This window comes from Micropterus dolomieu, linkage group LG17, assembly GCF_021292245.1.
Source record: "Micropterus dolomieu isolate WLL.071019.BEF.003 ecotype Adirondacks linkage group LG17, ASM2129224v1, whole genome shotgun sequence".
Classification (NCBI taxonomy): Eukaryota; Metazoa; Chordata; class Actinopteri; order Centrarchiformes; family Centrarchidae; genus Micropterus; species Micropterus dolomieu.
In genome coordinates, this window is record NC_060166.1 from 34,807,959 (window position 1) to 34,822,518 (window position 14,560).

At 40.7% G+C, this 14,560-nt stretch overlaps 1 protein-coding gene across 1 annotated transcript in view; it reads right to left on the bottom strand.

The window, feature by feature from the left end:
- ccdc9 (coiled-coil domain containing 9) overlaps positions 1–14,250 on the bottom strand; it is a 28,643-nt gene extending 14,393 nt beyond the window's left edge. The window contains exons 1-13 of the mRNA XM_046073739.1: positions 14,110–14,250; positions 12,453–12,505; positions 12,177–12,281; positions 10,859–11,008; positions 8,623–8,901; positions 8,455–8,535; positions 7,991–8,074; positions 7,114–7,278; positions 6,786–6,967; positions 6,280–6,341; positions 4,649–4,693; positions 1,657–1,777; positions 968–1,118 (exon numbers count right to left, since the gene is read on the bottom strand). Coding sequence (XP_045929695.1) covers positions 968–1,118; positions 1,657–1,777; positions 4,649–4,693; positions 6,280–6,341; positions 6,786–6,967; positions 7,114–7,278; positions 7,991–8,074; positions 8,455–8,535; positions 8,623–8,901; positions 10,859–11,008; positions 12,177–12,281; positions 12,453–12,455 — 1,428 coding nt within the window. The 5' untranslated portion in view covers positions 12,456–12,505; positions 14,110–14,250. The remainder of the gene's footprint in view (positions 1–967; positions 1,119–1,656; positions 1,778–4,648; positions 4,694–6,279; positions 6,342–6,785; positions 6,968–7,113; positions 7,279–7,990; positions 8,075–8,454; positions 8,536–8,622; positions 8,902–10,858; positions 11,009–12,176; positions 12,282–12,452; positions 12,506–14,109) is intronic.
- Positions 14,251–14,560: the final 310 nt, after the last annotated feature.

The following is a 14,560-nucleotide window of genomic DNA, read 5'->3' on the forward strand; positions in this document are numbered from 1 at the left end:
GAACTGGAGAGGATCTGCAAGGAGGAATGGCAGAGGATACCCAAATCCAGATGTGAAAAACTTGTTGCATCTTTCCCAAAACGACTCATGGCTGTATTAGATCAAAAGGGTGCTTCTACTAAATACTGAGCAAAGGGTCTGAATACTTATGAGCATGTGATATTTCAGTTTTTCTTTTTTAATAAATTTGCAAAAATTTCTACATTTCTGTTTTTTTTCTGTCAAGATGGGGTGCTGAGTGTACATTACTGAGAAATAAAATGAACTTTTTTGATTTTTGGAAAATGGCTGCAATGAAACAAAGAGTGAAAAATTTAAAGAGTTCTGAATACTTTCCGTACCCACTGTATGTCAGAGGTCACACACCTCTGGAGAAACTAGGGGTTAAGTGTCTTGCTCAGAGACACATTGGTTTCTCACAGTGGATTTGAACCCGGGTCTCTCACACCAAAAGCATGTGTCTTATCCAGTGCTCCATCACCACCCCCCATGATACATGATAGCCAAAACAGAAAAGTAGCGGGCCGTTAAAAACCAAACCAACACATCAGGCTAATTCTCTGTGGGTTCACCACTGCGAGCAAATTGTTTCATTACATTTACTCATTTGGTGCTTTTATCCAAAGCGACTTACATTTGGAAGAAAAACATACAAGCATCAGTAAAGTACAAGAACTACGAGTAACAATAGATACGACTGAGTGCAGCAATAATAGTTGTAAGAGCTATTAACGCATACTGGATCGGTGGGGTAAATACCTAGGGGAAGCAATAAGAGCAGTCATACAAGTAGACATATGGTCCATTAATAAAACAAATATTGATAATAGCTGTTATAAGTGCATTAATTATCTACTCTAAAGCAATTTCAAAGGAATTCATATATCAAACGAGACCAGTGTGGGTTTGACTCTCATTAATACTGGTGAGGCTGATTGCATTATTAATCCAGATAAAGTCCCTTTACCTTCTGCGCCGTGGGAGGTTTGGATTGTTCTTCCTCCTTCTCCTTGGGTTTAGTCTTCTCCTCGGGTTTAGTCTTCTCCTCTCGCTTCGTCTTGTCCTCCTTTTCCTTGTCCTCTTCTTCTTTGTCTCCTTCCCAGCGGTTGTCATGCATGCTGTCAAAAGTCATCCAGTTATGTCAGAGGTTCAATGCACAGCAAACATCAAACTCACAAATAACCATTAACAAACAAAGATACTAGTCTCTCCAGAAACACACATCACTACATTTTACAGAGTCTACTGAATATTATAAATGAAAGGAAGAACAAAAAAAAAAACAACAACATTAGATTGCAATGATAGCAACAACATTTGAGACCATTAATACGTATGGAAAACATCCAATGTTACAGTGACTCAGTGGGAGTAAAACAATAAACTGGTTTGCTTGCCAATACCCAGAATCCCCTGATGCAGTGTACCAGATTCCAAATAACAGAAACAACAAACAGAAACTGCCATGAATAAATCAATCTTGAAAATAATAATTATAAACACCAGTACTGTCTCCTATAAAACAGCTCTGGTGTTGATTATGAACTACAGAAACAACTTCAGCATCCTATAAGCTGTACAGTAGACCTAGTTAAGCATAAACTGAAACAATCTGGGGATACACGGTAAAGGAGAGGCTATCTCGCTCAGATTTACCTGTAGCTTGGTTTCTGTCCTCGGCCCCTCCCTCTGCCCCGGTCCCCTCGTGGCCCCTGCGTAGTGCCCTGGGACAAGAAGTCGCCAAATGTCGGCACTTTAGGAGGGCGTTTACTGTCGTCTGGAGGAAATATTGATGGAGAGAGTAAATCAAGAGGTTTTGTTATACTTGATTTAAGGTAGGGTGAATCAGAGAAGAGAGGGACTGAAAGATGACAAGCCAGACAATGGACGTGTGTTTTTTGTTTTCACAGTTTGCTTCTTAAAATGCGGAGTGGTCAAGCTCATTTAACTAGCAGCAAGTCCATACATAAGACCAAATTTGAGATCAAAACATACAGTTATAAGAAACTACAACAAATACTTTTTGTGCACAAAATTGACGTCATACGAACTATGTACCGTATTAATCCAAGAGCGGTGTCCTCCAATACATGCATTTAAGAAATCTAAACAAGTATTTAGTACAAACAAAAAACTGTCTATTCCTGCCCCTGTCTGCTGCTGCTGCAGACTGAGAGTTGACATCTTATGTAACATCAGAGTCGAGACTTGTATGACAGCGACTGTCCTGCAGTGTCAAACTGCAGCAGAGACTATCTGAACTCTGGGACAAGGTCAAAGGCATTTTTGTTAGCTAGTTGGTGATGGATGGCTCAGAGTGGGAGGGAAGGAGAAAATAAAAAGAGCTAAAGACTGACTTTGATGATGCGGTGTGTAACAGAAAACACATATTTTAAAGCCCCCCTGGGGCAACCATTACAATTATACAAATGCTTAAACAGAGCACAAACATATGCTGTGCTCAAGTGAACGCCAGAATAGACTCTGCAATTTCAACATGAAAAGTGTCAAGTACACAATATGCGTAGTCGACACTGCCTTGTTCTTTTTTTAGACGTGTTTAATGATTTTGTTTTTATGTAAAAATCACGATTAGGAACGACAAAAGAAGAGAAAAAAAACTGATGAAAAAATTAGCAAGTATCAACTCCTGAGGTTTTAAAATCTTAAGTTCTTATACCCTGTTAAAGTAATTTAATTTTAGTCACTGTGTGTAACAGAGGGAAAGACAACTCGATTTGGACGAAAATGAGAGAGCAATACCGAGAACCATGTTAGAAGATGGGAAAGAAAAGATGCTAGTATGGAAGGGATGTGACGCAGAAAGGAAATGATTATAGGTGGAAGGTGAAGTAAATAAAAAGCAGCCAAAGTGAAAGAAATAGGACTGACGAGCAGCTGGTGGAGGGAAGAAGGAGACAGAAAGAGGGAAAGAAAAGTACAGAGGTGTGAAGTAATGAGAAAACAGTCAAAATTAAGGAAAGCTGTGAGAGGAGAGGAGGGAGGGAAGAAGAGAGAGAAGGTCAGACACTGAAAGCTTCAACAGGGGAGGAGGCGGGAGGATAAGAGCTTGAAGGGGAGCATGTGATTAAAAAAAAAGGTCAGAAAGAGAAACATCTAAGTACAAAAGAAATGAAGGGATCAGTGAGGAGAAAAGAGAGGATGAAGATGAAGAGATTGAACTGAGCAGCCTGGGGCCGTGAAGAGGACATTGGAGTCATTCCAGAAATTAGAAATGGCAAAGAAAAAAGAAACACACACACACACACACACACACACCCCGAGTGCAGGCCTTAATGTGCGGCAGGTGTAATGACATAATCTATAATATACTCTCCCTTTATACTTGGATTAAAGAAATGAAAGAAACCAGGACTGAACAGCAGTTAGAAATAATCTTCCGCTTTTGTTTGAACCTTCTCACAGTACAGACTGATGGAAGATTTGACTGATGACTGCGACTGGTGATTTGACTTTCCAGTGGATATGTAGCCACAGAAGAGGCAAACATCACCCACAGGGCACTCAGGGAAGGCAACACAAACACTAAGAACTGTTTACAAACCCTGTTTGACATCCTGAGGTTGCTGTGTGTGCAGAAAGAAGCTTCTGAAGTGCTGCCAGCCTCAGGAAAAGATTAGCACATCCTTACAGATGCTCACCCAATTCCAAAGCAAAACCCCAAGAAGGGCTGGACTCTGAGGTCAACCCTCTACTTTCAGTCTGTACGGCCGCGGTACTAGCTAACTGATTTTAGTGACGCAAATGGCTAAAATCTAGGTCTATGGAGATTAATGCACAGAGCAAGGCACTTTTGTAAGAGCCTTTTAGACTAATACACAGACCTATTAGAAAACCATTAAAGAAAAACAACCAAAAAATGGCACTAACGTTAGACAGAAAGAAAACATGTAAATAAATGAGGACTTCCTGTGAAAACATAGTGTGTTTGGCCAAATGTTAAGCACTTGATATGTTCTCTATGCATTTGACATTGGATGTGAAACCTTAAATGAAACCATACACATGGTGAGCCAGAACTAGGACTGGGCGATATGGCCAAAAAGTTTATCACGATAAAAAAAAAAAAAGTTTCATACTAGTCTATAAATGTCAAATCATCATTTCTTTCAAGTTTAAAGGCTGATTTTTGCTCCCGAGTGAAAATTGAAGAAACCAGATGGTTAATTGTGTGATTAAACTTTTCTTTATTGTCAGAACGTGACAAACACTTGACACCAAACTGTGGAGTCTGCGGTAAAACATGCAGAACTATCATGATAAAATCCTTCTTCAAAAAATAGTTGAATAGATTAGTAAATCTTTTTAGTTCCCTTTAAAAAAATAAATATCTTAAAAGAAAAAATAAAGTGCTAATTTGTACGTGATTCAAATGAATCAAAGATTTGTTATATTGTTATAGACAAAAAAACTATATGGCAATAATTATCATTATTGATTTATTGCCCATCCCTAGACAGAACTACAATTAAATAATATTTTGACTGCAATGATAAGATAACTACAAGGGTTTTTGTTTTTTAAAGAGTCAGGGGTGAGTTTGGTTTTGGGAGCAGCTGTTGATCCGTTTCACACAAACGGATCAACACACAGACACACAGATCTCAGTCTCATGCTGTGGTCTAACCTGAGGCCCGGCCCCGAGGCTCTGTACAAGAGTTACGCCCCCGGGCTGCAGAGAGGACACAAACACATTACAGTACGTTCACCACATACACAGATACAAATGTCTGTGAAATAAATCAAAGACATCATAACCATGCAAACATCATTATTCCTGCTTCTAACCCAAAACATTTCACAAGTGAGGCAAATGCATGCAAGACACTGAGATGAATGGCGTAAAGGCTGCTAAGATCTGTCTGACCACTTCTTGTCTGATGAAGTCTTTCTACCTTTTAAAACGTTTAGCGATCTTTGTTTATAGTCTACATAGCAGTTTTTATTTTACTCAAAGCTATCATAATTAATTCATTGCAATTATTTAACTATTTTCCTGCATTAAAGCCTTATTTTGACACTGTACCTGTCAAAACACAGTTCCAGTTTACATAACACTTACTTTAAATCTACACACATATAAAAATGAAAACAAAATATTTCTGCACCTGATCAAGTGGAAGTCAAAACTGTGATGCAATTATTTTATGATGATGATAAATTAGAAAAAAAGAAAACAAAGCCCAGTCTGGAGAACAGGTGTGCTATTTTTTAGGTCAGGACACCTTTTTATTCCACCTACACTGAGCTACTACAGAAAAAAAAAACCTTCTTAGTAATTCCCTCTAAATGCCTTTGTTCTTTTTACCTTTAATAGTTTAACATCGAGTTGTGTCCCTGAATGTGCACAAGTACCAAATAACCAGCAGGAAGAGCAGCATTAAAGATGCACTCGACCAGATTTTGACCCGTTGTGCTGCTCTGCGTCTGATGTTGTTACATTTGTGCACAGCCACGTCCTGGGATCATCGCAGTCCCGCAGTAAATCATTTTATCATCCGGATGACTGACTAACTGAAAATGCATGAGCAAAATTAAGCCATAAAGCTCCCCTGCTGACACCGTCAGGAGACAACATCAGAAGGACTAAAATTTTACTGCTGTTAATGTCGGTTTTCATAACCAATTGTCATTTGTTTTTAATTAAAGCCAAATGTACGCACACTAATATTTGCTTGTGTTCAGATTCAAATTAATAACTTAATTAATCCCCAACAGAGCAGTTTAAAACATATACATATCAGACACAAGCATAACATTTTTGGTGGAGTTTTGGCTCCAGGTCAGATAAGTCATGACTTTTAAGACATTCCTTTGGGCATTACTCGTCGGGACCTTTTATCTACTTGTTTCTTTTACATTGCCGTCACTGAAAGACGTTAGCAGTCCATAAAAGGAAAACTGGGGTCCTTCTGAAGGCACCTCTCAGATCAGCGCAACCGCGGCTTAAGAGGTTGATCTGGACTCCAGGGAAATACAGCAAGCATTTACATAACGAACCTAATCAACTCATTTACATAACGAACCTAATCAACTCATTTACATAACGGCCTTAATCAGCTAGAGGAGGGAGGTGTCGTCGTGTCCTGTGATGTGCGTTTGGTGTTTATGATGTGTGTATGTAATGACTTTATGTCTGACGAGCAGTGACATGTGATGGGGGTGGATTGAAGGACTGCTGCTGTCCTCGACCTGCCAGCTGTTGTGTAACCACAGCAACAGCACACTAGTAGTGTGTGTGTGTGTGTTTGCACTTGCCTCTCCTGCTGCCCTGCTCGGGTGCGATGCCCTCTGCAGCTGCATATGGGTCCTCCTTGAACCTGTGAAAAAAGCCGCAGGGTTAGACACATACACATCGGATATCAGCGCTCCCAGTCTGAGCGCCTGTCAGTTGCAATAAAGATGACGACAAACACTTTCTATCACTAAACACTCGTATGCTGTATTTGCTTTGTTTAGGTTTAATTCTTGAGCTCACCGGTTTAGTGTCGGACCACAGCTTAGTTTTACATGCATTATTTAAACTGCATCCATTTGAATCTCCGCTAAACTTGACATGAGAACTGTTTCAGTACTTGAACACAGTGGCACTGCTGATTGAAGTAAAAAAATTTGTTGATTTTTTTTTTATTATTAATAATAATAATAATCGTTAGTTGAAGCTGCCATAGAGCAAGTAAATCTCAAACTACTCTGGACTGCAATGCATTTCAAGCTCTTCCTCAGGCGGCGTCACAGAAATCTAGTTTGAGGTCTCCTCTCACATGTTCTCATTCTTCTGTGCGTCCCACTCTCGTCTCCACTGGCCTGTGGCGTTACGATGGCGTGCCAGTCGCTCCTCGTCAATCTGCTCACGCTCCTTCTTCCAGCGCAGGTACTCTGCTCTCTCCCGGCCGGTCATTGACATGGTCATGTCTACAGACCCTTTCGGACCAGGCCTTCGACTCTACAGAGACAGGAAGGGTGAGGGAAATTAATAATGCTACAGTAGGAAGTATAAACATGTAAAAAAGGTCAAAATCAAACACGGTTTGGTTGCTAATATAGAACTAAACCTCCTGAATCTAGTTCTTAAACAATGACATGACTCACGGTCCACTCTTTCTCCAGTTCGGCTCCTGTCTTCACGTTGTCAAAGTCCAGTCCTCCCCAGTTTCGTACATGTCTCCTGCTGCCCTCCTTGCGGTCTATGTCTGGCGCCGGTCCTGAACGTCTCGGGTCGTCCAGGAAGTTACGGCTCGGCTTGTCTGCATCCGGCTAAAGAGAGGAATTCAAAATGTAACACTCTGTCACATTTGACAAGTCCTCTATGTTCATTAAGATGCTATGGTTAAAATGTTTAAGCCTAACTAAAGCCAAGTTAGTTCCCAAACCACAATTCATAAAGCTAATAATTTGTACTCAGGGACTGATAAGACGTCACTACAAACTAGCATTTTTTAGGGGTGAGAAGGGGAAATATGATCTATTTTAGTAGTAAGAAAAAGTAATCAAGAACAATATTGTGATTGGTGGTTCGCTGTGCATGTGTGTCACTCACTAGCAACAAACTGTGTATTTCAAATCAGAGTAAATTGCATTACATCAGACAGACTTCTGTTGTAGATTAGTCATGCAAAATGAGAACTGTGTGAGTTTTCCTTATGTATCAAGCAGCAAAAAAGGTTGAGGTGCTTGAGTTAACTGGACTTGCTTGACATCGCACATCCTGCTATGACGATGCTGAAACAATATATTGTGCAGCCCTAATTCTTATAGAGTACTAGCTACACAAAAATGTGGTGTTTTTTGTTTTTGAAATCTGGAATCGCACAATTTATTCTTAAATTATGAGTAAAATCAGTTCATCCTTGAGTCCAAGTGGACGTTTGTGCTAAATTCGAAGAAATTCCCTCAAGGCGTTCGGAGATATCACATTCACGAGAATGGGACGGAGGGACGGTCAACCTTGAAAACAAAAACAGGATACCTGCTGTCCTCTCTCATATGCTGCTATTCTCTCCATTTCTTCATTCATCTTCTCAATGTTCTGCCGCCTCTTCTCCTCCCATTCCTGTCCAAACAACAACAACGACAACAACAACACGGGGGTATCGCAATTCAGTATTTGACAAATACAGGACATTAGCGCTGGCATTCAGACAGAAAACAGCCATTCACGTTACAAAGATATCCACCGGCAATCTGCGGCGGATAACCTTGCTTTGCTTTGCGGTAAAAGTTGAGCCAGGTTTAAGTTTTCTGCAGGGCTAATGTTGGTCTGAATGCAGCCAACACCCTCTCAGGTGCACTCATGAAGCAGGCTTTCATCGTAAAAAAAACAAAATAAAAACCCGCACACAACAGGTATACCAGAAGATTTACATAAAACAATCTAATTCATATCAGTCAATAAAGTTCAGCAGCTTAGTTTAGTAATTCATCTGCACTCACCTTGGATTTCTTGTCCATGCCACCTGGTGTCCCCATTCCTTCTCCTCCTCCTCCTCCTCCTCCTCCTCTTCCTCCTCTTCCACCTCCTCCATCTCCTCCATCTCCCGCCGCTCCCCCTCCCCCTCTTCCTCCCCTTCCTTCTCCTCCTCTTCCTCCTCCTCCTCTTCCTCTCCTTCCTCCTCTGCGTCCCTGTCCTCCTGACTCCCCAGGTTCTCCATCTCTGGGTGTTCTAGGTTCCCATTCTCTCCTCTCCTGGCGGCTTCCTCCTCCTCCTCCTCCTCTCTGACCTCCTCGACCCATTCGCCCCGACCCAGTCCTCCTGGGGGGGCTGTGGCCGTCGCTCTGCCCCCTGTGGCCGTCGCTCTGCCCTCCATGGCCTTCACTCTCCTCTGACGTCTTCCGACCGCGAGGCGCTCCAGTTTTCCATTCATTCACAACTCTCTTCTCCTGCAGGAAACACACTGTAATTACACTACAGACGACACTTTAAGTCAGTTAATGAAAGCAATATTAACCCTAACAATAAACATAATATTTGGCTGGTTCCAGCGTTTACTACTCAGCGCTGATGCTTGCTTTGGATCTCATAAACAGAAAACATTGACTGAAGGTAATTTTCTATTGTACTATTTATACTGCAATTTTATTGATTTTAGTATCTAGCACTTTTCCCACTGAGGTTTTGTGGATTTGCAGATGATTTCTTGATCACATTCTATTATCTTTGGCTGTTAATAAAGTGATTAAGGTTTATTGAGTTCTGAAAATACAGCAGCCAGTTACCCAACTGGGAAATAAAATATTTCCTGTCCTGAATTAAACCCTTTTAATTTATACAGCTTCAGTATGAATCTGAAGAATTGACGCCATACAAAAAGTACAAAAGCCCCATCAGGGCTATGGATTATGAAAAACTACAAGATGAACTCAGAGACTGAGATGAGCAAGAGAGGGAGATGCTGCAGCAGTTAATCACTTTTTCAAGGAGCTATTTAAGCACAGGGATCAGTAGTCTGTTGTCAAGCTTTAGAAAAGGTTTAACGGACTAATGAACCAATTTTGACCTTTTGACCCAGAATCAATATCCAGTCAGACAAGTACAAATGTGGAGCAGATGCAGAGCTTGTTTGTGTTATTTAATTTGTTGTCTAAAGAGTCTGCCACCAGAATCTACTGTTACAACATTATGTTGCTATAACAGGTGCAATCGTCTCAGCTCTGTTTTCAGACCACTACCAGAAACGTTTGCCAAATCAAATCTTTTCATGGGAGAAGCAAAAGGTACGCGGTCGGTTAACCAACACACACACACACACGATTCCTAACAAGCGTCAATGCATTTACGCTCTTATTTCATCACAGCGGCTCAGAACAACATGAGGCAAATTTGTGATAACTGGAAATACAAACTAAACTCTGTGGTATTATTAGAAAAACAGTCAACACATTGTTTATTCACTCCCATGATTATAAATGCAACATATCAGTCAGATAGCCCTCATCAGGCATTAACTTTTAATAGTAGTTTATCAGACAAATAAGTAAAGTACTATCCTGAAGACATATATAATAAATCACAATTATTTATAGCCACACATTTAATATTTGGAGTATAGTGTTTGTACCCTCTTTTTAAATTCTAGGCTCTTATTCTAATTATGTCATTAAATTGTTTATATTTCACCTTGTTAATTATTACTTGTTCTTGGCGCTTTTACCGGACGGTGTCACCGCTTCATCTCATTTCACATAATGAGATGAAGCTCTGAAGACGTCGCTTGTAATTAAACAACTCCGCCTCTTTCACATGAACGTGCTCGTAGCTTTATCTGTACACTAGGAGGTCACAGAGACAGCTGTTAATGGTTATCTGAGATCATCAATGCAGCAGGTAAAGCTGAACGTGTTTTTTTAATAAAGGCTCCAACTGTTTTTTTCTCAACTCAAACCATCAAATCTTTGAAACAAAAGTTTTAAAAAAACAACAGCGACTTATTGTACTCGTAGGATTTACATTTGTTAATAAAAATATACTTCTGCTATTCCAAAAGCAACTGCCAACCTACACATGTAACACAAGAGTGGGCACAAGAGACGTGGGCAGAGGACTGATGCAGTGCATTATGGGTAGAATAACAGGCGTGTGGTTGGTAAACTGAGCACAGTAATGAGAATCTGTCAGAGTTAATAAGGTCCGTCCTCCGTCTGCAGGATCGTCATAAACCAGATAAAAGACATCACCCAACTAAAACAACACCAGAAGATGGACAGACGTGTCAGTTTACATTTTCACTGCGTCATATTTTAGTTTTAAGGGATCAATGTGTGCATGTGTGATTGTGGTGGAGGGTGGCATGAATAAAAAAAATAAAAATACTAAAAAGGGACCCACATCATGTCTTACCCCCGTCTGTTTGGAAATTTCTACCGTGACGGTTAAGTTTTCTTTCTCCGTCTTCCTTCTGTCCGTCTCCGGCTCATGGGGGCGGGGCTTGCGAGGGGTCGTCACAGCAATGCCCTCCTGCTCCGCCTTCTTCTTGTCTTCCTCTATTTCCTGATCAAGTGACAGAATGAGCGAGATGATACTAAAGCGGTGCCCCATACACAAACTTGTGGACTAATTATAAGCAGGTTCTGAGCGTGTTGTATGTTTACACTGGAAAGTGACTAAGTATTCTCGTAACAGTGTGATTTTGAGGATTTCTGGGGTGCTAAACACTGATACGCCCGCTGTGACTGAAAGATAGTGGAAACACTTGATTTAAAAAAAGACATTGGTGAGAAACTGTATTTACTGTGGATCGGTCACCACAACACAAAAATTATTGTACGCTTGTCCCCCAAAACTATTGTATAGAGAGCCTAAGCCCCTCCCCTTCCGGTGGACCACCATGGGACCTTATTTCAGGAAAAAATATCCACGGTAGTCAATCCCGTTTGAATTGTGCCATGAATTACACACGTCAATTTAAAAGATAATTTAAGTCAAGAAAATCGCAGTTTGTTGTGAAACAGGTGAATTAAGACTGTGAAAATATATAATTTAAAAAAAAGACTACAAACCCAAAAGTCACGTATGTGAAATCATAACTGTTTCTCTGAACTGAAGCTAACGTTACTGAAGCTGAGCTTCCCGGTGTAGATAAAAAGGACCAGGGGTCGTTGGATTCAACACATCAGGTGAGAGACATCTGTGCGTGAAACATAGCGAAGTTACCTAACTAGTAGAGACCATGTAGTTATTTCAGCATAAGTATGATCTGTTTATTGCGACTAAATCACAGCAAAATGTTTGTTTTGGGTTCATACAGATGTAGTAATGGCTGGTTGTGTTTATTCTCATTGACCCGTTGTGTGTGAACACTCGTACGAGTAGTCCAGCGGTCAAAGTCACGCGATGAAAGCAATGCAAATTTTTATTAAATTAGGCTCTCTATAGGAATGAAAAAATGTAGAAGAATAAGACCTCGATTGACGTTTAATCCATCCATTTTGTCATAAAGCCTTCAATTAAGTGCATTTATTTTTAGACATTTTTACACTTCGGTACCACCGTATGATCTGGTATTCATTCAATTCATGGACACGAGCATTAGGGCTTGTAGATTGCAGATCTACATATAAAAAAAATAAGTAATGCCCTCAGTGGTAACACTTATCTTTTAGTATCATTAACACGATGGGTGGATACAAAGACACATTCTGAATGTACCGTTCCGTACCTGGTACCTCTTGACCAGAGCTTCATTTTTCTTCCTCAAAGCTTCGATTCGTCTGTCCAACTCCGCATCCTTCTCCTCCTTGGTCTTGAGGTCCACCGCTGAAGACTGGCACAAAGAGGAGGAGCGTTAGGAGAGCAGTAAAAAGTAGAGGACCAACTGAAGTACTATAGATTATACTGTTGTCCCTTGTTGTCCCATTGCCACTTGGTAAACACAAGTGAGTTTTGCCTTTCAATATTGTACCCACACTCATTTGTGTTGCTCCATCTTACTCACCATAGCTGCCTCTGACTTGAGTTCATACACCGGTGGCTGACTGCTTGTTCCTCCTGTGATAAGGAAGATGAACAGGATGAAGATGATGCTGCAATCCAAAAACCACTCAAGAATGTGTGCCCATTAGCCATTATATAAAAAAACGAGTATTTTATTGTTTCTTCACATGAATGTTTGATCTTCACTGTGCTGTGATGTTTTCTCCTCCCATCTGCTGCAGAGGGAATGTTTAAGGTGTGTACCTACAAGCATGATTTAGTGCCATTAGAACTAGTTTGGAGCCAACCATGGTCCAATATGCAACTTACACATGTGTGGTCTCCATTAGTTAAACTTTTAGTAAGCAGAAAATCTGAATATGAAAAGAAGTTTCGAGCAACACACCATAAAGCTTGTGCAATCCTGTTTTTACCATCTTAGAAATATATCACAAATACAATCAATTATAACTTTTAGAAAAGGACACCGAGACCATTTTTCATGCCTTTATCTCAGTATGCCTGGATTACGGCAACAGCTTTGACCAGAACAAAGAAATAAGATCACATCATCTCGGTTTTAGCTTCATTACACGGACTCCCGGTATGCTTCAGTGTGTAGACTTTAGTCCCATACGCATCCCGTCTGTTGTCTGTCCCAAGGTCTTGACTGAAAACTAAAGGGGACAAAGCGTTTGCAGTCAGGGCCACGAGGCTCTGGAACAGCCCTCCCGAGGAAATCAGGTCAGCTGAGTCAGTGAACTCTTTTAAGTCCCTTCTTAAAACATACTTTTATAGGAGAGCCTTTCCTGAGTGTAGCTGATTTTATTTATTTTTCTTTTAACTGTATTTTAGTTTCTTCCTGCTTTTACCGTGTATCTGGTTATCTGGTTTATGCGTTTTAGTATCTTTGCTCTCGTGAAAGCACTTTGTAACATGGTTTTGTGTGCTATAAATAAAGATTATTATGAAAAGACAAAGGCTGTTTCAATTAAAGAGGAAGTAAATTTAGTGTTTACATTTAACTGACCCTTTTCATCCAAAGTGACTTACATTTGCTATTTATGTTAGAGGTCGCACGCCTCTAGAGCAACTAGGGGTCAGAGACACACTGGTGGATGTGTCACAGTGAGGAATTGAACCCAGGTCTCTCACAACAAACACATGCGTCTTATCCACTGCACCATCTCCACCCCAGTGCTGAGAATGTAACTGACAAATTGGAAGCAGTCCTTTTTTATGTCTGATCCACTGGGTTCCCCCTCTCCACTGTGTGACTGATCAAGGTATTCACAGGTGAAATAACAGCCAGGTGCGTGTGCGTATATATGTGGAACACAATAACCCAGCTGATTAAATCCTAAAAGCTTCTGTAAGCGTATTAGAGCTGCGGTCGGGATGCAAATTTAAGTTACCTGAGCCACGATGATGCCCAATACACAGACTGACCCGGCTGTTCGCCACATTAAACCCTTGCTGTTACTCTTACAAACAGGTACAGAGATCTATTTATTTCACTCTGGTCGGCTGGGAAGTAATGTTAGCAGTCTGAGCCATGTCCTTTCTGATACAAGGCGCCCAACCCCACACGAGGTAAACACGCCACCCACACGGACAGCACACAAAAAAACAGTTATTAAACATTCACATGCGTTTAAGTCACACTTTGTTAGTATTACCTGTATCGTGGAGGATTTGTAACGAGGGTACAGAGCAATGTTTGGAATCGTTGCTCTTTGCCAATTCCTGCACCTCAATGAGTCCTCGTTATTCGGCTTCCTGTTAGCAGCGGCTTACATCCTGCCAAATAATGAACCCCCATGAACCGGGTAAAACTAGTTCTCGCAATCTTTTTGTTTTGTTTTATTTTGTTACTTCGAGTTGTCGTGTAATGACTGTTTTACAGATATGGTAGAAAAAAAAACAAAAAAAAAAACCGTAGGACATAATCGATATCAATAATTATTACGTTGTTTTACAGGAAAGATGCTGTCCACGAGAGGGCGCCACCGGCCAGCGAACGAGCTTGACCTGAAACTCGAGCGGTGATCAGGCCAGATCCTGCCGCCCAATCTCTTAAAGGTAAACACACGGTAGAGTTTCCATTTACTGCTACATTGTACACTCACC